The sequence below is a fragment of the Carettochelys insculpta genome, chromosome 2 (assembly GCF_033958435.1).
Source record: "Carettochelys insculpta isolate YL-2023 chromosome 2, ASM3395843v1, whole genome shotgun sequence".
Lineage (NCBI taxonomy): Eukaryota > Metazoa > Chordata > Testudines > Carettochelyidae > Carettochelys > Carettochelys insculpta.
The window spans coordinates 212,192,896-212,218,062 of NC_134138.1; the positions used below are offsets into that span (position 1 = coordinate 212,192,896).

At 39.0% G+C, this 25,167-nt stretch overlaps 1 protein-coding gene across 1 annotated transcript in view; it reads left to right on the plus strand.

Annotated features, from left to right (window-relative positions):
- TBC1D5 (TBC1 domain family member 5) overlaps positions 1-25,167 on the plus strand; it is a 560,176-nt gene that overhangs the window by 455,044 nt on the left and 79,965 nt on the right. Inside the window, exons 19-21 of the mRNA XM_074984496.1 lie at positions 4,997-5,082; positions 12,082-12,341; positions 22,309-22,374. Coding sequence (XP_074840597.1) covers positions 4,997-5,082; positions 12,082-12,341; positions 22,309-22,374 — 412 coding nt within the window. The remainder of the gene's footprint in view (positions 1-4,996; positions 5,083-12,081; positions 12,342-22,308; positions 22,375-25,167) is intronic.

Below are 25,167 nucleotides of genomic sequence, written 5' to 3' on the forward strand. Positions count from 1 at the left end.
ATACTTCATCTTTATCTTTTTTGGATACTTAGTGCTATTTCAGGTTGGGTTTTGTTCCAGGTTTAAAATACCGTTAGTTTTCCAAAAAAAAAAAATAATAATTGGCAGTATTTGTATCCTGTAAAACTACTGGATAGAAAAAAATTTCCAGTTTTCTTGTGAGATAATTTAGTGAGAGTTTTGTTCTATGCAAGCTAATTACTTTGGTGAGAGTTTTGATATAGGCATATAGTTCACTATTTCTGTTTCTTTCTCACTTCGTTGCATTTGGGTTATCTAGTTTCAGTTGTAATCTATTAAGCTAAATCTTTTTCAGTGGTTGAGGTTTTCCCACCTGTCTAGCCTAAAACACCTGCAACATATGTTTGCATAACCCTGCAATGCTTTGCGTTTTGGGCCTGGAGAAATTCCCCCAGAGCTTTTTGCTTATAAACAGCTGAGCAATTCATTTCTCTAATGACGAGTGTTTTTCCCCTGGCATTGAGGCAGTAATATGTTCACTAAAATAAGTCTCATTTTTCATCAGAGAGGCACATTAAACATCTTTTTACAGTGCTGTTTCATATTCTGAACCTTCCATATCTGGAATATTTTAAAAGAAAATAAAAGGAAGGAGAGGAAAAACTAAATCTTAAACTGTGTTCTATAGATTTCATCACCACCACCTGTGCGCACACACGTGAAACTAGCACACATGCACACTGTTAAACCATTACTTAATGGGAGTACAGTAACTTCCTTGATGCACAGTGCAACAATCTTATATAACTTGTGGTACTCAGTCCTGGCATGCTATGAGATACTTAACTACATAAACAATTTTATATAATTTTCTTGTTTGACTTTTTTTTTTTTTAATTTAACAAAATGTCTTTGCTCTTTTCCCTACTGGTCTCCAACTCTGGCAACCTTTAACAAAAAATTAAAAGACATGGGGGGGTGGGAAAGCTCTGCTCTTTTAATTTGTAGCAGATGAGCCTCTGTCCAGGTGGGTAAGACTTTCACCTCCCCAGCTACAGTGACCAAAGGAAAGTGAAGAGGCACTCAATACACTGGATCTGGTGTGGAATTTAGGGAAAAAAAGACAGAACTGATTGTCCTTGAGAGCGTCCTTGCAAGCCCTGATGTTAATATATGCGTGGAATGGGGACCCTAGCTCATGATGTAGTAGTGATTTTGCTTTTCCAGCTGCAGGTCGCTGAAATTTAGATAGCCCCTCAAGGTTGTTTAATAATGCAGAGGGCTGTTGAGGTCCCCAGAACAGCTTAGAATCAAGACAACACAAAACCACAATAGTCACCCATTCCCTCTGGGCTGTCACTTCTGTGCTCTGCTTCTAAGAGATGCAGCGTAGAGTCTCATACTGCTTTACACGCCTATTGCTGTAGCTCCGAATAATATTTGCTGCTTTTAAAATCTGTTAATTCAGAATTAAAGGTTACAGTTGACTATCATTTATAAAGGAGATACCTGAAAAGTGATTGAAAAATCCACAGAATGTTTGTAGGGAAATGTTAAGTGCCATTATTTTAACAACAGACTATGGGTCCTAGATTCTTCTGACTATTATGACATCTCTAGAAGAAAAATCCATTGTAGTTCTGCATTTCGCAAGACCTATGAAGAGGCGGGAAAGAATTTCTTAATCTTCTTAATGTCCTTTTTATACTTTTTCTCAAGGGCAGTCAGCACATGATAAAGTTGAGGTGTGGCAGATGTGATAAATTTGTCAATCATCCTTTAATAGCCCATGCTTTACAATAAAACTTTTAATCTAGAATATAATCTAGATTAAAGAATTTGCATTAATAGAGGTTTAAAGGTATGAAAACTTTACTAACATAAGCAATGAAACAAGTAAATATAGCTGTACTAAACTGGAATCTAGTTAGAGAGGAAAAGTAAAATTTGGTTATGAATGTTCTGTTCAGATGGACTTGTCTTTTTCAGTAAATAATATGCACTTTTTTGTGTCCTGAATGCACAGCGCTCTTGTGCAGGGGATGCACAAAGCTGGGTATGTCTAAGAGAAAAATCAGTTTGAAAGTGGGCAATGGATTTTTTTTAAAGAAAAAGCATGATTAGAAAAGGTCCTGTCAGTAAAATGCTGCATGTATCATAATTTCTGTTACTGTCTATTTGAAATGGAGCTTTCAAAAATATTGACTACAATTAGGATAGTAATTTCAGATATGTGCATGTTAACATGTGTCATTTTTTAAAGGGTATCCTACAGTTCTAAAAATCATTTATAACCATAATCCTCTGGGTTTTTATTGCCTTACATTTTAAATGTTGTTTTTTCAACATCATTTTTTTCTGAGGATTGTTTCTGCCTCCCCTGCTCCCCACCTTCCATGTAATAGCACTTTAAACTGCTTATCCCTTTGATACCAGTAAGCCTCACAGGAATTTAAATAGGCCCCTCTGAAAGTAATACTTGAGCCTCATTCATGTGTTCAAGTTAGATTGTTATTCTTATTAATGGCGTTAAGTGCTTAGATAGTAGATCAGCATTTCATGTCTTGAATTGCTTGTCATTTCTGCATAAATATGTTTCAATAAATTGCTCCACATGATTTTGTTCCTTGCTTTCTTCCAGAAAAGAAGGTAGCATAATACTTCCTTGATTTGTCAAAAGTTGGAAAAGAGAGCGTTTTCATTTTAGCCAAAACAAAGTGTATATCCAATTTCTGGAAACAAGCTGCAAAAGTGGGCATGTGTGATATCCTTGTGAAAGTGAATTTTGAAGCTGAATCTGAATCAACTGAAAATATGCCAGTAACTTTATCCTCCTCCTCCTCTTGTACCTGGGTTTCAAATGGGCATCAGTTCTCCTAAAGAAAAATAGAAGTCTGTTAAATTTGTAGAAGAAAAGTTACACTATTTGATTACTAGCAAAGTAGTCACAGAACCATCCATTATCCTCATCTTGTCAGTTCAGATTTGATTATCATAGAAATGCACTGAATTACCAAACAAGAGCAATACTAACTAAAACTGATTCATTGTTATTGCTATCAGTTGTTGAGGACTGACTTACAAGGCAGATAATGGGATAGAGTTATGCAAATGTTGTCATAACAAGAGATGAAGAACGTGCAGTGACCATTACAATGCAAGTGATGCAGTGGATGACAATTTTTCTTCATGCTTGTCTAATAGCCTTAAGTTTTTTATGACACTGCAAACCAGAATATATTTAAATAATGTTCAGTGTACTCCTGTAGAGGGCAAAAAGTAATTTCATACAAAGGTAAGCCTGAAATTGAAAAAATCAGGAAATTCTCACTGAAAGGGGTCCGTTACTAACTTTAACTTTGACCCCAGCAATTCTTCTGGCCTTTTGAGCCCTGTTAACTCATGGAATCAAAGAACACTAAAACTAGGAAGCTTCTGGAGAGTTCATTTAGTCCACTGCCCTGCCCTCACAGCAGGACCAAGCACCATCTGTAGACCAACTTTTAAACTTTATTTTTTCTTCTTTGGTCAGATGCATTGTACAATATTCTGTTGCTTGAAATGTAAACCCCACCTACTCCTAAAAACTTGAGAACCCTGATCTAAACAGAAGAGTTTCCAGGAATTTCCCTGGAGAGTGGTTGGAGTCTGGGTCCCACAGCCGATTAATAGGCAAGAAAAATGTAATTTCCCACATCGTCCTTTATATAGTCCCTGCACATAAAGATGAAAATATAATGCAGTTTTCCTTACTTAATAAAAATCAAGAAGTGCATTGCATTGATGGATGAATTCAGTGCAATACTATAAAGACCAACAGAGTTAGGTCAGTATATTTCAAATGAATGGGTGTAATCAAGAGAGCCTGAAAAATATTTTTTTAAAAGAGAATAAGCTTGTAACATAAATCTTTCAACAGGTACTTATTTCTATGAAATAGTGCTGTCCTATGCACTATATTCGGATTATTGCACAGAAAAGATCACTTCAGCAGATATTCTATTTTATCACGTCTTTTTTTTTCCCCCTTTTTAATTTCTGGTGAAGTAGAATTGTATTGCTTTAACTAATTTATCCTTTTGATGAGTATTTATCTAAAATTGCTAAGCTGTACTTCTGTTTAATTGGATGCATATTCAATTTATTTTTAATAATGCATATTTATATAGCACCTTATACCATCAAACATTATTCCTTTGTGTTAAATTAGTATAATTAGACTCCTTGGTACATAATTCTATGGTATAAGTTCTTCAGTATTGCATAGAATGTTAAGTCCAAAAATAAGTAATTTCAATCCTATTTAAGACAATGTGTACCAATAAATTAGTTTTGCTGAAATGAAAATAGAAACTAACAAACAAACTCTTAACTTCAGCATTAATAGTGTACAGGATTGTGTAATGGACTTTGAGGCCTAGATTCTGAATATTGTGAAGTTTGAGGGGAAGAAGATTCTTTGTGCCATCTAGTGGATATATTAGATTTGCAGCAAAACATAATTCCGACATTAAGCCATTCTTTAAATAAAATGTTCAGTAACAAGTTGGTATGTAGATTTTAAATTAAAAACTATAGTTTGTCCTTGTTAGTAATTGTTTATTTAATATGATCACTCATTAAGCAGATATTTTGGTGATACACGTCCATAGTCAGAACTAGAGAAGGTTCAAAACTATCTTGAAATAGAACTTCCCCGGATATTGGCAACGTTCAGACCCAAACTCCAACATTGTGGCTCAGTCCCCTTTCTACATGTTGGAGAGGTACAACATGTTTAGCTACGGTATTTGTGGAACAGTCTTAACATCATCAGATGGCAACAGAGGAATCTGAAATACTTCCAGTCTGGCTTTTCTCCTTTTTAATATACTATTCTCACTTCTATTAATTATGATCCTGGGAAAAATAAAAGAATTTTTAATGCATAATCCTTAATAATTTAATCTCACCTGAGCTTTCTTATTAAGATATTGATGCCTAATTTTTATTAAATATTTTCTGACATAAAACATTTTAAAACTTTTTTCTCTAGAAAAATCCAAGACCAGTGACATACCAATTCCAACAAAATTTAGATTATTACAAAGCACGTGGAGCAGACCTGATGAATAAAACCCGGTAAGAGGCTTTCATATATATTATATTTTAATTGATACCTTACTCAAAAAATAATTATTATTTTGCAGGTTGTTTTGATCCAAAACAGGAGGAATTATACAATCATTACATGAAACACATAAACATTATAGTATCATAGACAAATATTCCAGAACCTAACCTTCTATCTTAACTATCTTTATATATAGATACAGATATAGGTAGGTAGGTAATGGAAAAACTCAAGGGAGAGAGTTTTTTCCTAATATGTAACCTGAATGTCCCTTGCTTCAGATTAAGCGTGTTATTTCTTTTCTTACTTCAATAGGCATGGAAAACAATTGATCACTATCCTCTCTGTACCAGCCCATAACATATTTGAAGATTGTTATCAGGTCTTCCTCAGTCTTCTCTGCAACATGCCCAATGTTTTTTAACCTTTCTGCATAGGTCAGGTTTTCTATATATTTTTTTCATTTTTCTTGTTCTTCTCTGGACTCCCTCTAGGAGAATTTGTCCATGTCTTTCTTAAAGTGTCTCTTCTGGAACTGCACAGCTTTGCATCTGAGGCCTCAGCAGTGCCAAGTAGAGTGGAACAGTTACCTCCTATGTCTTACATATAACACTCCTGTTAGTACACCCCAGAATGATGTTAGCCTTCACTGCAACTCCTTCATATTGTTAACTCATGGAATTTTTAATTTTGTGTGACCCTGGACTCATTTCAGTTGAACTATTGCCTAACCAGTTACTCCTTATTTTGTGTTTCCGTATTTGCTTTTTCTTAATATAATACTTTGCACTTGTCTTCATTAATGATGAAAAATTAATTTTTGAATCCTCTCTCCACACTCAGTTTTAGTCTAGCTTGCACACTGTCTTCCATGAGACTTGTATACACTTTTACTGGCTTAAAACTGATGTAGTTCAACTGGTATAAACCACTGTGTAGATCAACGGTCAGCAACCCCAGGCATGGGTGCCAGGAGTGGTACGTAAGCCAATTTACATCGGTGCACGAGGCAGGAGCTCAGCCCCACCCCTCCTTCCCTTGTGCAGCTGCAACTGTGTCAAAGATATGCAACCTGTGGATTAGCAAAAGAGCATCTAATGCTACTAACCACCACCTCAACAGTGAAGTTCTGCATCTTAATTTATTTATTAATAAAGCTATTATAAATAGGACTATTAGTGACTTCATAAAGTATCACTGTCACTCAGACCATACATAGAGGTCAAAAGGTCAAATATTGGCACTCCACCTTGGAAAGGTTGCTAAAGTCTGGTGTAGACATTCTTCAGTAAATCTGCCTCAGCTTCTATGAATGTATCTTACTTTTAAACTGAGTGACGAATTCCCACACTGTGGTATGCACCAGTTCAGTTAAACCAGTTTTAAAACATATCCTTGGTTAAACCAGCAATTCAAATTCCGTTACTGTACTATCATATGGCATAAAATGCCTCAAAGCACTTGAAATCTAAATCAGTTTCCAAACAATCGCCATTCAAAGGCTAGAAGGCCAAATTCTGCTTCCCTTACTCATGCTTTTATTTAATTCAGGTCAAGGAGTCTACTTTCCTGGTAAGGAAAAGCACAGTTTGATCCAATAAAATATAAAGCTGCATTTGTAATACCCCTGTTTTTAGTGCTATGTGGCCAAAAAGCTGTTGTCTTAGAATAATCATAGTCTCAGAAAATTTACAAATTTAAAAATTCTAGGATGGGATTAATATTAGTATTTTTTATCAGACTTGAAATAAATTGCTATCCCATAGGTTGCACATTTTTTATATGGAATTGCAGTTATGGAATGTGCTGCCATGCCAATGCTAATTTAATTATTGTACAAGAAATAAAAGGGCTGTGTGTACCATTTCTCACATACCTCTTCTCCATAATACAGTGTCAAATTGCAATGTGCAAGGAATTTTAAATGTTAAGAAACCAGAAAAACATGAAACATATTAAAACCATTTTTCCTAGGTTCTCCCTCTGCCATAGTATGGTATCAAGTAATAAGAAGTGACAAAGGCACTGTTATATCAAAATGTGATATTCAGCATCACTGTGCTATGTCATAATTTGTTCTGTTAAGAAAGTTAGAAAGATGACTTCCCAGAGAAATATACTGGAATATATACATTGTTAGTGTGGACATGCCGCGAGTTTTCTTGATAAAACGTTCTAGTGTAGACATAGCTTCAGTGAGGTACTTTCTTACCACTATATAGTAATGATGAAATACTCTGAGAATACTGAATCGTAGCCTAGTGCTTTAGTTATATCACAATTGTGTCAATATTCGTGGACTCAGAAGGTTGGAAGAGACCTCTGGAGGTCATAGAGTCCAACCCCCCACCAAAAGCAGCTAAGGGTTATTAGAATGACACATAATGAAAGTTTAAAACTACTAATCAAGACAACTAAACTGCTAGTGGGCATATACTTCATTGCAGCAGTTTAGAGTAGCTCAAGGAGGGTAGAACAGGAATGGATTTCAACAAAAGGAATATTGATGCTGGATTGTCTCAAAAGTATTGTACTTTGATATACTCTCAAAGGAAGTGGTGAACTCATTAAAAATATACTGAACAAAGCAGTCAAAAATACACCATTGCCTTTGGAATGAGCAGAAGAATGGTGTTGATAACTAAATAGGTTTTTATCTTTAATTTCTCAGTCTATGATGTATTTAAAATTCTTTACAAATTGTTATTTATTGCTCTTTTAAAATTTTTAAATGTGTCATTCATGTAGGGTTTTCTTTTTAATGGCGTTACTGACAAAATAAGGCTTTTTTTAAACAAAACATTTTCATCTTAGCAGAAAAGTGTGGAGATTGAATCATCTTGTTTAAAAGTGTACCATTCATAGTCAAGATCAATGATGCTTATTGTGATGAAACAAAGTTGTTTGCTTAATAGGTGGGATTCACATCATCTTGACATTCATGTTTTTAAATGCATGTCTTACTTTTAAATGCATCTGCTAATAACTCCATAATATAATCTGTCCTTATCTTTCTTGTAATTGTTGTACATGTTTGGTACATTTTGATGGTTCCAGTACAGACATTGATCCATACTTAATGGTTGTAGTCATCTTTTGTATTGGTATATAAGTTTAAAATACTAGTTCAGGTGGTAGGAAATACGTGTATTTCCCTTATTGTTCTGAATTTCAATCTGCCATCAGAACATCTCCTGCTGCAGACCTAATCACCTGTCATTGCTTTTATTACCTGAAACTGCAACTTAAGGAAAACACTGCATAACTCCACTCAGCTTTTCGTGGCAAGCCGATGACATGCCAGCATAATTTTTTGACTTGTGTTTGTGTCCTAAGGTGATAGTTACAAAGCAAGGTCAGCTCATAAGAGTCTTGAATCCTGCCAGATGTTTGAAACTATGTAACCAATCCTCATCTGAATCAGAAAAAGGACGGAATTGTACCTCATTGTTGCCCGAGAACATCATAAGCTTATTTCCAGGTTCCACAAGAGTCTGATGATGGGTGTAGCTGTAGCCAGAGACAAGGATGGCAGTATACAAGGCTTGGTGCCGGTTTAGCAGGATTCTCATTATTGAGATTCTTTCTGGAAATCTGTGACTAATTCTTAGCCCTCATCTTTCTGACTCAAAGGTGTGGATGAAGGTCCACAAGTAGGCAGAATGCTCCACTGTGCAATTTTAATCTTATCTCTAACTTGGAGTCTAAGAGCATTTAAGCAGTTTGAAGCTGAGCTTAGACTTTCTTTGTAAAAAGTCTCCATAGAAACTCATTCTGGAGGTAAAGAGGGAGAAGGTTTTAAGAAGTAAACTAAAAATTTGGATAATATTCTGAGACACATTCAAATTCCATAGTAATTCATTCTTACTTTGTTTATATTTCACTAAAATAGTGCAGACCTTTATTTTGTACAATAATTAAGGGTAATTTTTAATCTTTTGTTTAAATGTATTGTTCTGATTCTTTAGTATAGCCATATAGGTCATGGTTAAGAAAAACTGATTAAAAACAAAATATTGATGTTTTCTGTGATGTTAATATTCCTGCAAAGAACACCCTGATCGTTTATCAGATTGAATATCAGTTGTCTGGTCAACTAGAAATGACTTTATCTCTGGGTCTTCTTAACACTTTCACTGGGAATTAGGAGCTGCTTTTTTTTTCTCCTTTATTTTGAAGAGATTAAATTGTTCAACGCATTTCCTTATTCTTCATGGTATGCTTAACTAAAGTGTGTTAAAATGGGCATTGTACTTAAAACCAAAAGGTAACAGAAATGAGGATTACTTTATCTTATGTAGATCCAATACTGAAATCATTATTCTTCTTTGAGTACTTGCTCATGTAATTTCCAGTTAGGTTTATGCACCCTACATGCACAATTGTTGAACAATTTTACCCTGGCAGCTATCCATCAAGTCAGCTGTGGAGCCCCCTGGAGTGACACCAGTATAGTGCTCTGTATATATCCTAGCTGACCCAACCGTGCCTGAGCTCCTCCTTCCAACAAGTGACTGTGTGAGAACTCTGGTTCTCTTGCTTCTTCAGCGCTCCATGTGTCCCTATTATTTCTGTAGAAAGCTTGTTTGATTCTTCTTGTTGTTAGTTGTTAGCTGTTTGTCATAGTCAAGTTAGGTTAGCTATTAGCAGGCAGCATGCCCAATTTCCAAAGTTTCAAGCAGTGCAGTGTCCATACTAAGCCTCTGCCCACTGGTGACTACCATGACTCCCATCTTTGGTATCTGGGGGAGACTCGAGTCAGACAAATGCAGGATCTGCAAGTCATTCAAACCACGTACCAGAAAGCAGGAAGGCTTTTCATCACAAATAACTCCGCACGGAGTCACCCCTGTGGCTGAAATATCTGGTGCTGAGTGCAACAGTCAGCAGTGCCCCTTCAGTGGTCCCAGCGCTGGTGCAGGAAAGGACTCACTGCAGCAGCCCCAGCAGCACTGCTTCCCAGTGCCAAACCCTTCAGCAACCTCGTAGTATTCCCACTCTCCAGCAAGGCCTGGCAAGCTGACCAAAGGGTCTCCTCTGTCATAGACCATGCCACTGTCCTCTGCGTACAGGGAATCAAGGCTGGTAGTATTAGATTCTCCAGGCAGAGGGGGTCATAATCTTCTACACCTTGGACACCTTCGATGCCACCAGGAGCCTCCCTGAAGTGAAGATCCAAAAGTTGCAAGCTGTTGCAGACAGGCCACTTCCTCTCCAGCAGACCTCATTGAGGGGTTTCTACTCCTGTTACTTTCTCATTCCCGAAGCAAAGGGAGACCTCTGGCCCATTCTGGACCTCAGAGATCTCAACAAGTTCATCTCCAACCACAAGTTCTATATGGTCTCCCTGAGCTCCATCATTCTGTCTTTGGATCTTGGAGTTTGGTATACTGCCTTCAATTTGAAGGACGCTTATTTTCACATAACCATAAAGACATCTCATTGGAGATACCTTCATTTTATGGCAAAGGACATCCTCTATCGGTTCTTGCCCCACCCCCCCTTTGGGCTGTTCATGGGTCCTCCATCTTTACCAAATATAGGACAGTTGTGGTTGCAATACAGACAGCGGCAGTCCTCCAGTTAGCAGCTCACTGACTCTGACCACCACCACTACCACACACACACACTGGGTAAGGTTTGTGAATCATCTACAGTAAACTCTTTCATATCTAGCATTCTATCATCTAGAACTCTCAAATAATCAGCATTTTTACAATAAGTAAATTTTAGTTACATTTTTCATATGTACAGTATAGTGAAAGTAAATACAAATAAATATGGTATAAGCTTACAGAGTACGGTACTACTGCTGTTGGTAAATTATTCTGCATACATTTTTGTTTCTTAATATCTGATTTTATTGTTCTTCGGTGTTATCCATTGCTAGGTTGCCTCTCTATTATCCAGAAAATTTGAATATCCAACAAGCTCCCGGTCCTGGGGCTGCTGAATATGAAAGCGTTTACTGTTGTTGGAATTGACTTGAGCAAGCACTCATCTTTGTAACTGTTGTTCCTGGAGACTTGTTGCTCATATCTATACCATACCCGCCCTCCTTCCCATCTCTCAGAACAGATGCCAAGAAGGAACTGAGGAGGGGTCGGATTGGCAGGATCTTATATAGAGCACCTCTCCAGGTGGCTCCACAGCCAAACCAACAGGTAGCTGCTAGGGTAAAAGTTTCTGACAATTTTGTACACAGTGCGTGCACTGATAGGAAGGGATCTGAGCAACACATCTCGAAGAATAACAGTTACAAAGGAAGTTACAAAGTTACTGTTACAAATAACAGTTATAAAGATGAGTAGCCATTTTTTTGAGCCAGGATTATCTGCGGCTAATCAATTTGTGAGATTATATTGGGTGGAAGCAAAAGAAAACTGTCATTTGCTAATGTGATTCAAAGGGATAACATCCTATACCTAAATTCCCAAGAATTATAGCTGCTTTAAAGAAATTCAAATTGCACACCATTCATACTTAAGTTGATGTTTTCCTCAGATAAAACAGCAGTTATCAAACTATGTGGCTCCGGGACCACTGGTTGGCACTATGGCGTTGGTTTTCAAAGCCCCATTCTGGGGGAAAAACATTTTCTCCACCATAGTTTGTGTGGCCTGGATTTATTAAAAGTCTGTGGGTGCCATAAAAATTCATAAATTATCCTTGCTCCATAATGTAACGGTGGTCATTTGGGCAACACACTACAGCATTCAGTATGGGTGGGAATATGACAGCGTATGGATACTCTTTTCATTATAAAGTTTTCAGTTATATGAAACTCCATTGTAACCACCCACTTTACAATATTCTCAGCATTTCACTTCTGTTGACACTGTGTTTGGATTTATGCTCAAATTCACGTGTGTAGGTAAAATCCTATATGTGCAATGTCCTTGTGACTTAGAAGATTTTTTCACTCTTTGTAAAACACTGTATATGTTTATTATGTCCTGAAAATTACTAATGATTGTGATATTTTCATTTCCATATTATTTTTGCAGTGCCAGTGCAAAGGTTACTCCATTGAACATTAATAAAGTCTCCAATAGCTTACTTAATTTTGGTCGAAAGCTGATTGCCCCAGCCATGGCTTCAGGTAGCCCTATAGGCCCAGCTACTAGTGCTAGCAGCAGCAACTTTCCTTCTGCTATAATGCCCATCAGGAGCACAATGGAGACCCTCCAGCACCAACACCTGCAGGCACAGCAGCAACAGCAGAGAATGATGAAATCGGAAAGCATGCCAGTTCAGCTGAGCAAAGGTAAAAATGAGAGATAAGAAACAATTCCAGATGTGGCACAGAGTTCCACAAATCTAAATTTTGGCTCAACAGAATGAAATATTTTATATTGATTTTTATCTAATATTTCTTTAAATACACATTTCTTTAACTGTGAAAGAGTCAACTTGTTGGTAAACCTGGAGGTATTTTCCATCTGCTGTGGTATGATTGCACCTCCATGAGACCTTGATGAGATTCAGTTTTGAAATTATGGCTGTAGAGAACATACTAAAATAATTTTTTTTTTATCTTTTAAAATGAGCAAGAAATATTTATGGAGGAAATAGTGGATAAAACAACCAAAGATTAAACCTGAGCTGTTCATCTAGGTTTGTTTTCATCGCTGTATCTTACATAGCTAATGTAACATTTTTAGCTGTATAAATTTCCTCATAGTTAACTTCCTCTGATGTCTGATTTTGATTACAGTTAATAGCATAAATATTTGCTTCTGACCATTGGCATTACACCTGGAGCACATACACCTTTTAAGAAATACTGACTTTATCTTGTATCAGAGGGGTAGCCGTGTTAGTCTGGATCTGTAGCAGCAACGAAGGGTCCTGTGGCACCTTATAGACTAACAGAAAAGTTTAGAGCATGAGCTTTCGTGAGTTAACTCACTTCTTCAGATGCTGGTCACTTTATCTTGAGGCTTTATCTTGAGGCTTGGAATGTTTCTATTTCCTTACATTTCTCAGTTTAATTTGTTTTACAAGAAACAAAAAAAAAAAAAAAGTGAGTGATCAAAAGCTCAACCACAGGACAGGAAACATAATTCTGTTTCTGCTAGTCTAATGGCAGCCAAGGAGATAACATTTGTTGTAAGACAAGAGTATGTAAATTAATTTCTAATTACCTCCAAGGATGTTGTAGTGGATAATAAGCTTGAAGGCTGATGTTGGTTCTCCTGAGCCCCACTGTAAGAAGCTGCATTTTGGTGAGAGCTGACAATATATGGGGAGGAAAATAGTAATGCAAAAAATAACACTTTGCACATCTGTGGCTCAGATTTCTTGCTCCTTGTCCCCTGCCATATCAAGAATCATGGTGAGCCAATTCTAGCCTTTTATCAGGCATCATGTGACCAGGGGTAGAGAAGAATCCTAAAGGTCAATCACAGTAGCCCGGATTTTCCTGCATAAGTACACAGCAATTTGAAGCACCTTTTTTGGTACCAGCACAGGGGCCAACTATTCAGTTTCTCTGCAACCCCAATGCATACTCGGGGCCATGCAGAAGCTACTCAAGGAAGGCTCTACAATATGTGAAAATGAAGGTCTTTGCATGATTGCAGTTGTATATGAGCTGAAGGAGAAACCGAAAACCAATTAATTCCTTCATGTCTCTCAGCTGAAGCAGCGTCCCACCTGACTCACAGGTAGAAATGTCAGACTCCCAGTCATGTTCTTATTGAATCCTTGATAAAACTCCTATTCACTCAGTGGAAGCAGATTGAGGCCCGGAGGGAAACCATTCCAATGACTGGTTTTTTTTTGTAACCTTTTTAAAAATAATGTTCTGCTTTCAGCAATTTCACAGCCTTGTTTTATTTGTCCCATTTTTTGTGGGGCAGGGTGATAATAAAGTGAGGTCCTTGTAAATTTTGGAGGTTGCCTTCATCTGACAAAATGAGCAAATGAACTGAAACAGCTTGAAAACACTGGGGATGTGCACAATAGGGAAAAAGGTGAGTTTCTACATCATGATAGTTAACACAGTGTGAAATCCTAGTGTAGACAGGGACAAGCTGTAGTTATATCTAGATTTCATGAATCCAGGGGTTGCATTGTCTACGCTAGAATTTTACAACATGCTACATCCCATATTAGCCATGATGTTGTAAAAACGCCATCTGAAACACAGTTACTAGTCTGAACAGAGATTTTAGGAGTAGAGGGATGTCAGTCAGGGCAGAGAAATCTGTACTCATGCGATAGTTATTACAAAGTTACCATACAATGATTATTTACAAAGTCTTGCACAAGTAGCAGTAGAGGGATTTACACACTGTACTGTTATTGAGAAACATAGTAGTGATGCAAGTTTAGAGATCCAGAACCAGTGTGGTCACCGGGAACTTCATAGTTGGAAAAATCTTAGTTATGCTTCAATAGTATACAGCATGCATGTGTAGTACCCAGAGGCACTGAGACCTCATCTGGGGTGAGTGAAGTCTCTGCTCAACAGCCTCAGCTGAGAGCTAGTTGGCCTTTAGCTCACATGGTAGAGTGCAGGGCTTTAGGCCCTATGCTTGCAGGTTCTATCCCTGGTGCTGGCAACCTGGGCCTATCGGTGTTACACATGCATTGTGTTGACAACTGTACCATTCCAGTATAATAAAGGGTAATATTTGTGTCTCTGTAACTGGTATTTTTCTTTAGCCCAGGATTCTGTCATTCACTTATGCTTGTTTGAGATTTCTGCTTATGGTTTTATAGCACCACTAGATGTGATTTAAAGACCAACAAGACCTGAAATCAAGTCTGTGTAGTTTTTTTGTTTTGTTTTGTTTTATTTTACTGTGTGTGGTGATGAGAAAAGCTATGATTGCTATTTCTGGGTATTAGTTGACTGTACCGTTTGTTTTTCTAAGTATATTACTTCCCTTTTCCTTTGGTAAGCTACAGATGATTTGGTAATTTTAAATTCTGGCAAGCAATTGAGACTGAAAGTGCTGCATTTAGTTTTTGAGAAACCAAATCCAACTGACTATAGAAATGTAAAGTCATGTCTCTGAAAGGGTGTTAAGTGTTACCGCCACAAAAAGAAAGTTCATATATTTTCTGATGAAAGCAGATTCCTTATCTCCTTTGAGACATTGCTCTATCCAGCCACATCACTTTATTTTTATAACTGAAAAGATCATTTTACGTTTATTAGAATTGTGAAAGAAAGGAGAGTTGAGGTACCTTTTTACCTATGATCTTTCTGCTCTCATGTAAGCAGAGATATTGCTAGTATTTACAAAAACATAATGGTTTAAGACTATACCGATTATTTTTAAAGTTTATTTGTAATTTATTGTGGTATAAACTCAAGGTAGCCTGAGGATTTTATAAGGGCTTACTGGAAGTCAGCAGTAAATGGGATGTAGCAGATGAGGTATTGGATATGCCTTCTTCCCTTTGCTTCAACTTTTTCTCTTTTTCTTTCCTAGTTCTCACCACTGTATCATTCTTCAGTTTCTTTTTACCATGCATAGTTTTTCTCTGTCACATCTACTCTTAGGCTGTAATTCAACAGACACCTGTGCACAGGTATAATTACACAAATGGGCACACTGGTGTAAGGGGAACTATTCAACTGCACAAAATTAAGCCATTCATGAGCATTTGTAGGACTGGAGGTTTAGTCTTTGTTTATACACATCCATATCTTTCTTCCTTTTTCTTCCCTAACGTTCTCAGTACACTTCCACTATCTGGTGCTCTCTCATGATCCAGCCCAGAGTCCAGTAGAGACCTGCACTTGAAGTAGTGCGTACAGTCTTGTGCTGTTCATGGTTCTGACACACTGGCCGTGTCTACACTGAAACAAAACTTTGAAATGGCCATTTCAAAGATTACTAATGAGGTGCTGAAATGCATATTCAGCACCTCGTTAGCATGCCACTGGCCGCAGCTCTTCGAAATTGCTGCGTTTCGCTGCCGCGGAGCTCATCCAGACAGGGGTCCTTTTCGAAAGGACCCTGCTAACTTCGAAATCCCCTTAATCCTATCTGCTGATTTCGAAGTTGGTGGGGTCCTTTCGAAAAGGATCCCCGTCTGGACGAGCCGCACAGCAGCGAAATGCAGCAATTTCGAAGAGCCGCGGCCAGCGGCATGCTAATGAGGCACTGAATATGCATTTCAGCACCTCATTAGTAATCTTTGAAATGGCCGTTTGCATGACCATTTCAAAGTTTTGTTTCAGGGTAGATGTAGCCACTGTGTGGGGAGAACTAGTTATATAGATAGCTGCTAATTTGGAGGCTTTAGATCAGCTATAACAGGTCCATGAGTGGTCTCTTGGGTACATTTGTGCACATCGATTCCACTGTTAGTTTTATCAGCTCATGTACCTTGAGGTGGGCAGTATGCGGCTTATTTATGAAAACAAAACACTATTTTGTAAATCTGAATGGTGCATGTCTGGTTTTCAGAGATCATGGCTATCCTAGTTTTTTTAAAAAACTAAGTTAAGTTGTTCATTTACATTAATGCAGAGTGGGTTGTAACATGGTGGGCAAAACAGATTGCTTACTGTTTTCACGGGTGCCTATGTCCATTTGGCCCACATGTATGCTGTCTTTCCTTGTGCTGCCCCAGAAGGCTAGCCAGTGCAGGCAGGCTAAACATCCTCAATTCTTTCTCAGCTGCCGCTGGCTAGAGATAGAACCTTTGGCTGTCCATTAGCAGATCATTAGAGCTCTTTTCCCATTTTTACTTTTAGAAACCCCGTAGCCTTATTTGATTTTTATTTGCACATGCCCTTAAAAAAGGAGAAGAAGAAAGGAAGAAAAGACTTTCTTCTTATGTTGATTCCAGGTGTGGGGGGACACCCCTGAACCAAGGGTATGCTGGATCTCCAGGCATTTAGAAGCAGTGCACTTGCAGCAGGACAATCCCAGTTTCAGACTAGCGCTCCCACTGCATTAGCTGCCCTTATCAGGGCTACTTCCAATTAAAGTTTTCCCTCCGCCAGCAGCTGTGACCAAGATTTCAGAAGGACAGAAATCTCCACCAGAAGATCATCTTTATCTAAATGGCTGTATGATCCCAGCCCTCTGGTGGGCCTGAGTCATCCCCTCAAACTTCAACTTGAAGGGACAGTAGGTCAAAGAAACAGTACAGGAGCTCCTCTCCCAAGTTTAAAAAAAAAGGCAGAAAGGCCAGTCAGAGCCCAGTGATGTCCAAAAGTAATCACTATCACATTCAGTATCCTTGGCACTGCCAGTACCGGGATCATCTAGCACCTTCCCCCTATGGCAATCATTGGTGTCCAGTACTTTTGATATGCCCACAAACCCTTTGGTCATGGGCACTGAATCTTTGCTACAGAGACAGTGACAAATACCTTAAGATGCTCACAGGACATGAGCTGTTGTTGGTACCAGTGGTGGCATCGGGGAGATCAGTATGGGTGAGGGCCCCATCTTTCTTGGCATGCCCACGCATGCTGGGATACTCAGTAAAGGCAGAATTCCATTAGGCCAGTGATCTGGCTATATTGGAAGCTCCTGGAACCGAGATCACAGCTCTGAGTGATAGCTGACCAAGGGTTATTTCTGCACAATCATATCATGCCCTCTAATGTCAGTTTAGGGAATGGGCAGTGCATCAGATGGAGTTTCTGTATACTCTTCCTCAGCTTCCTATGGGACCCAATATCAACAGGATCTGAGAATGTACCGTCATCTTGGTATGTTCATCCATTAGCATCTCCATTAAGCCCAAAGTCAACACAGTGGCCATACTGACACCTCTGCATGGTGCACCAACAACCTGCCCTGAGGGCACTGGGTATCACTCAAAAGTCTCCCAGTCAAGCGCTCTCAGCTACATCATCACATGCATCAGTAACCAAGAAAGGGAGGAGCAAGAAATAGATATATAGGAGATCCCACCCAGGGCTATATCTTTGTTTTTGCTGGACAAGCGGTCATGCCATCACTGCATTCCATGGTGGATTACTTCCATTTTTTTCAAAATGTGGTCGACAGTACCATTTGAAGACAACACCTACAACAGACACTGGAAACACCTTAGTCTCTTTGGTAGAAAGATGTACGTCTTAGCTACCTTACAGTTTCAAATTACCAACTACCAGCTGCTCTCAGCAAAATACAAGTACGTGGATTATAGCAAATTGTGTTACTTTACTGATAAGCTGCTGGAGCATGCCAGAGATTCTTTCAAGGCCGTCATCCAGGAAAGGCAATTGGTGGTAGAAACATCCTTTTACCTCACTAACATGGCTGCTAGGATAACCTCCATATCTGCAATCGTAATATGGGCCATATGGTTTCATTTCTTGGGATTCCTGGAGGAATTATTGACCACAGTGGGCATCCTCCCTTTGGAGGGGGTGAAGCTCATCACTGAGAAGAGGGATGCCTCTTTCCACTCCTTGAAGGATTCCAGAGCCACACTCACATCACTGGGAATTTGCACACTGGAGCAATAGAGATACTTTAGCCCTCAATACCAAGGGAGGCCTTATTTGTCTCAATTCCTGTCACAGCCCCGGAGGGAAAAGGAAAAGTTATTGAAACAAAAGCCTTTAAGTCCTTGCCTCAACCATATGCTCCTATTCATCACTTTTGACAGGCAGGTTGAGGCATCACAAGAATACTCCCCAATACTACTGCATATATTTGGCAGCATTCTGCAGTGCCTGGGAGCTCATAACGCTGGACATATGAGCTCTAGAGATCATCAGATCCACATATTTCATCCACTTTGCCTCTCTACCTCCTCCACAACATCTTTCCCTGTTCCGCTTTTGGGACTCTTCTCATGGAACTTTACTCTACAGTAGGAGATGGGTTGAGCCTGCAGTTAAGAGTCATAAAACCAGTATGGCAACATCTGTGAGGCAAGAGTTTCAAATCTTGGTAGTTTCTGATACCCAGTAGGAAGGGTGGTTGGAGGCCCATCTTCAGAACACTCAGCAAGTTCCTCAAAGCTCAGAGAGTCAACATTGGCACGTGATCAATGATCATTTGGTCACTGGAACTGTGAAATTGGTTTTCAGCCCTTGACCTACAGGATGTCCATTGTCACATACCAGTACTGCCAGCCCGTGGACATTTCCTCCAATTCACTTGGGGAAATTACCATTAGTATTACAGGGTCCTTTCCTTCATACTTCCATCCCCCCCAAGAGTATTTTTCAATTTTCTCCCAGTTGTATCTATTTAAGACTTTAAGGGATAATGATCTGTCCTTACCTAGATGACAGTCCTCAGAGCCCGAATGCTTCACAAGGCTCATCAAGGCAATGTGGGCATGATACACTTGTTTACAAAACCAGACCTGCAGATGAATTGCCATGATTCAATGCTCACATCAGTGCAATGCCTAGAATTCAAAGGACTGACCAAGACACACTACAGAACAAAGGCTTCCCCTTTAAAGACTATCTCTTACAGACATGGCTTAATGCATGCCTCATCCGCCAATAGCAAGCTGACTCCAGGCCCCCAGGCATATGGCAGCAGGCATGGTGGTGATTCTACATTCCAGACTTCACGTGGATTGCCTAAGGCTGTGGCTCTGTTTGGTTTACAGAACAAACAGGGATAACCTGGACAAACCCATCACTGCCTACCAAGATCAAGAACTCACTGGATGGGTGAACATCCCAGACCTGCCAGGGAGAACTGCTTGGGAGTCACCCATAGGGACTCTACTCAAAGTAGTAGTACTTACTCATTTTGTGCAGTGATGATGGTTCTTCAAGATGGGTGTCTTTATGGGTGCTCCACAACTTGACTTCCTTCCTTCCATTTAAGATGCCTTGTTGCGACTCTGCAGTAGAGAAGGAAGTGACCATGGTGGTTAGACGCATACACAAGTATCCTTGTAGTGCAACACAAGGAGGAACCCCACACATGCAAGCCCAGTGGACATAGCTACCGAAGTTCTTCAGTTAGCAGAGCAGAGATACAGACACCTCAATGGCAGAATATTCATAGGGACATATGAAGAACCATCATTCCTTCACAAAGTGAATAACTTTCTCCACTGCGAAGGTCACTCAGACTACATTTATAATGGGGGGTTGTGGAGGGCTTATTTTTAGCAACTGACTTTTGTCAGTAATTTATGTCCTTTCTTCACTTTAAAGTTTTTGTAACATGCTGAATTCTTGTTGGGATAATGTGTGCGCTAAACAAGATGAATGGAGACCTGCTGGCTGATAAAATCTGCAGATTCCAGTTTAGTCTGTTATGTTACAAATCATAGTTGAGCTAAGTATCCTAGCATGGAGGGTGCCACCTAACTGAACAGTCCAATTCAGCTAATATTAAATTGACCATACCCAGTCTACTCAACATTACAAAAAACAATCTGTCCTGTAGCACCTTAAAGATTAACAATTTGTTAGTCTATAAGGTATAACAAGACTGCTTGTTTTTTGTGAAGCTACGGACTAACATGGATACCCCTCTGCATTTACCCGGCACTACAGTAAAAGATAGCCTGCTAACAGCATGTGAATTAAAATATTGTCCTTTTCCTGCTGAAAAGGATCTTCAATGATGTTGAGATCAAATTTAAATTTTGAATTAAGTGTTCTGTGTGTACAGCTTGTTATCCTAAAAAGAACATAAATGTGATGTTGAAAATGGAACAAAAAATCTGGTTGAGTTATTGCCCTCTACATATCACAGGACTTCTTTTTTGTTCAGAAGCCACTTACTCTTTAATTACCACATGGTCATGTGTTTGTAGAAAAAGAGTTTCTCCTTCAGTTCATATCTCTGATATTGATTGTATCTATTTGTGTGTCTTTTATACTACAATACAGGTTGTACCTCCCTGGCCTGGCACCCTTGGGACCTGACTGGTCCCTGACTAGGAAATTTGCTGGACCAGGGGGATGTCAGTGCCAGCCTCACTGCTGCTCCTGGCTGCTGGGCTCTGCTTCAGCAGCAGCAGAGGATCCACCATTGTCCTAATGCGGGGGTCGGGGGAGGATTCTGGGGGAAGAAGCAGAGTGGATGTGGAGCCCCAAGATGGTAGCCCCACTGGACTGCGCAAAGCCCTGTGGTAGCAGGTCTGCATTCCTCTCACATGCCACTGCCTGCAGGGCTCTGCAGCCACCATGCCTCTGCTCGTGAGATCTCCCCCATCCCTGCTTCTGCCCTTCCCTCCCTCAGCTTGCAGCACACTAGGTGCTCTAGAAGAGCGGACAAGTTGTTTCTGAGTGGGGGCTGGCTTTTCCCGGTGAGTGCTCCAGCCAAAGAACCTCACGGGGATGCTGTACCACGGGTGTTGCCAGTCTACAGAAGTGTAGATCATAAAGGCTGGGCGTGTAGGAGATACAGTTTTCTTTGGGTGTCCTGGAATTGAAAAGGCTTTTGCTTTTAATGCAACTTTTTCACAACCACATATTAAATGACCAATTTGAAAATGAAATACCAGTAAAAATATGATTAGCTATTAGGAGTGTCTGGGCTACTATTTATTTTACATGTTTACATTTCTGAAGTAGCTGCAGTAACACAACAAGATCTACATAATTACTCAGTGTACCCTTAACGACATTCCACTCAACACAGTCTGTTTCAATTCACTATATCCTTTAACTCCCTGCTGATTATGTCTAGAAAACAAGTATGCTGTTTCTGGGGCAAAAAGGGCAGCAGCTGTGCTTACTCAAAGCAGCACAAGATAGTAAGGAATAGATAAACTGCAGCCTAACTAATATCTACTACTTTTTGTTGATTTCACTGCTGTGTTGCTAACACCATATATGAATAAGAAAATGCATATTAAAACCAGCAACAAAAATGTGTGAAATTAGCAGTATCCTAAAACAACTAAACATATTTTGCTTCTGGCACGGCACAATAATAGCACAACTCTCTCATATTAATTTGTGCATTAGTATCAGCATGATGCTTTCATTGCAAAGAGCCAGAAGCAAATTATGGTTAACTGTGCAAAATAGTTCATAGATAAATGTAAAAAAACCTCTTCACGTTGAGTTTTTTCAGTGTATCGACTTTATTTTAAAAAAAGAAAAATAACAGACCTTTATTTTCCAAAACATCCTATGAATGTTTGCCAACTCTAAGACGTTTTTCAGCCGCTGTTTTTACTGGCTTCATATTGTTTCTTGTGTGTAATTAGTGTCTCCATCTTTCACTGAGAACCCCAAGTTAAAGGACCTTATGTCAATGAATTGTATTTATTCTTGTAAAAATCCTAAGATGTTTTTATTTATTTACTAGGAGATGTAGTTACAGGCAGCGAAGCACAGATGTCTGTTCCTGCCCAGAATCTAACAGCCCTCCAAGGTACAGTTGCTATGGCAACTCATAGTATCTCTTTGCCTGCAGCATTATCATTGGTCTGTCAAGGAACCCCCACTGATTTCATCTGCAATGTTTCCATTTCCAGTGCTGACTAAGTCACTGTACTCGTCCATCCACTGAGTGGCACTGTTGTTCCAAACAAAAACAAAAAAATTCCCTTCAATTCATTAACATAATGTTGAATGTGCCTGTGATACTGATTTACATTTATTTGGTGGCAGTATCTGTCTTTGCTAAAAATCTGATTTATCTTGTATTTTGTAGTTAATTTCACACTTTGTTAATGTTGAGATGCTCTTTTATGTTGCATATATTCACTGATAATCTTCAATTTCTGCATTGTGGACTGGAAGCCTACTACAATTAGCAGGAGTTGCATTTTTGTAGTTTACTGAAAGATGTTTGAGCTTTCTGAACCTGAAATATTAAGATATAAATATTTGTATATTGATTTGTTTTAAATAAATTGAAAAACTGGAGTTCAAAAACACAATAGCAGAGAATTGGTAAAGAGAAGGGAATTGTACAATAGTTGTATGAACTTTGAAAACAATTAACAAAGTCAAGTTAATAAGAAAGAACACCTGTAGAAATCATTCTTTTTCTAAATTTCAGTGCTGTAATATCCTAATTACTGCAGAAGCCATAATGTAGATTAGCAGATCTGAGTTCTCTCCACTTCTGCTTGACATCTTGTTCTGCTTCGGCTTTTGTGACATAGTCCTCACTTTGGTTTTCATCTTCTTCCCCTTCCCATGGTCCTGCAGAGGGCGCTCTCCAGGGTCCTTAACTTGCCTACGTCCTTTATCTCTGGACAGCCTTGTCATCTTACATGGATTGAGCTATAACCTTCATGCTGACTGTGGACAAACCAACTTGTCTACAGCTGATCTGTTTTCTTCCTGTACAGTTTCTGATTTCTGCGTGCATCTCCAATGTTTCTTCTTATATACCTTCTCTGTGATTCTTGCTGATGCTTCCTCAAGAACGTATAGAAAATCAGAAATTTCCTCTCAATCCTGAGACGAACATGTTCATAACCTTTCTTGTTCCATCTTGATTATCTCAACCTTCTTCTCTTTCGTCAGACTTATAACTGAGTTGTTCCCTCCAGTACCTTCGAAGTGCAATCACTAATATCCTCCCTTCTGCTCAACAGTCTGTCATACCCCTTCTGAGTCCTTCTCCTGGGTTTCCACTGTATACTGCATTCAGTTTTCTCTCATTTTGTGCTGTTGAGTGGCGCGCACACCTCCATCCAAGCCCTTTCCCCAATCATGCTGACCGTGATACACAGTTCATTTTCTTCTCCCAACACAGCATGTGTGCCTTTTTCCATGGGTACAAAACCAGAGCCCTAGTAATTACAGGACCATGCAAAACATTGCCTCCTTTTAGCAGCAGGCAAATCATGTTGTGGGAGCACTGCTTCTTCTGGTGTTGGGAGGGTGTACAAACTGGAGTTTTCTCTCTGCATTTTGTCTTGGCATCCTCAATCTTTTGAGTGAATAGGTGATCATGCTTGCACGTATGCCCTTGAATATACATAGTAAACGTTCTGTATGGTGGAATGGTCAGAGTATTCTTTCTTTTAGTACTGCAGAGCTGTTTCTTTTCTTCTGTGCATTCCCTTGGTGTTTTTACCTTGAGCGTTCTGAACTCTCCGCTGTGTAGGTTAAAGCTTCCTCCACCCCTCAGGTTTACATTCTAGAAGGTTGAGCTATTAATATGCTTTTTTGATCTCCTTTCAGTGAGGATGGAGTGTATCGATTTTAGATTGGGTGGCAGAGGGGAGAGGGTAGTGGTTATTAAGTGATGTTCCAATGCAATGCTGGTTGAAGTACTAGAGAAGAATGAGCTGTATTTAGCTAGCAGAGTAGTCTCATTACTATATATACTCGTACATTCTGGCTGCACTTTCAAGGTGGAGGTTCTGTTCCTTATTTATTTGTTTTGATTCTGCTTGATTTTCCAAAATTATATGCTTCCCTAGATGTCGTCATTGTGGTTACCCATGCTGTGGGGTAAGCGTGCTATGCCAGAAATTGGAAAGTGTGGTGAATCAGTGGGACATGGTACAAAGTCCAGCTGTCATTTTGTGTTTACTCTGCTAAGGTCCTGAAAACTGTGCAGTGGAGGCAATACTCAAATATGTTCTTCCATAAAAATGAAAACTTAAGTTTTCAAAAATGGACACAGGTAGAATAAATCTGAAATAGTTGACACAAGCATTCTGGTAAGACTTTGTGATTTCCACAGTGCAGGATCTCAAGGGAGATGCAACTCTGCCATATTTTAGATAGACAGCATTGTTGTTTTCCGTTTAAATGGATCCTGTTTTGTTAGTTAAACCATATAAAGCTAGTTTGACTTGTCTTCTCTTCGATTTGTCTGTTCTGGTCTTAGATTTGACAACCTCTCTTGTTATTGGTGAGAGCTTGTTTTAATTAATTGTGATTTGCTACCTTTTCTGTGTCCACATCTGTGATATGTAGTTCTTGATCTTTCCAATAATTGTCAGTATCATAGCAGAGACCACAGAAATGGAATGGATACAAAGTTTAATGGTGATTGTTTATGTCCAAGTCCAGCCTTTTGCACTGTTCTTTTTTCATAATGTGGTTTCCCTTTCAGCTATCACTTATGTTTGAAAACTATAGGTAGATATTTATGCTGATCATTTCTCCTGTTTAGAACTTCCTGTACTTTTGCTTTCCTAGCATTTCATACAACTTTTTCTTGTTGTCATTTGGTTATCCATTTTTATATAGTTAG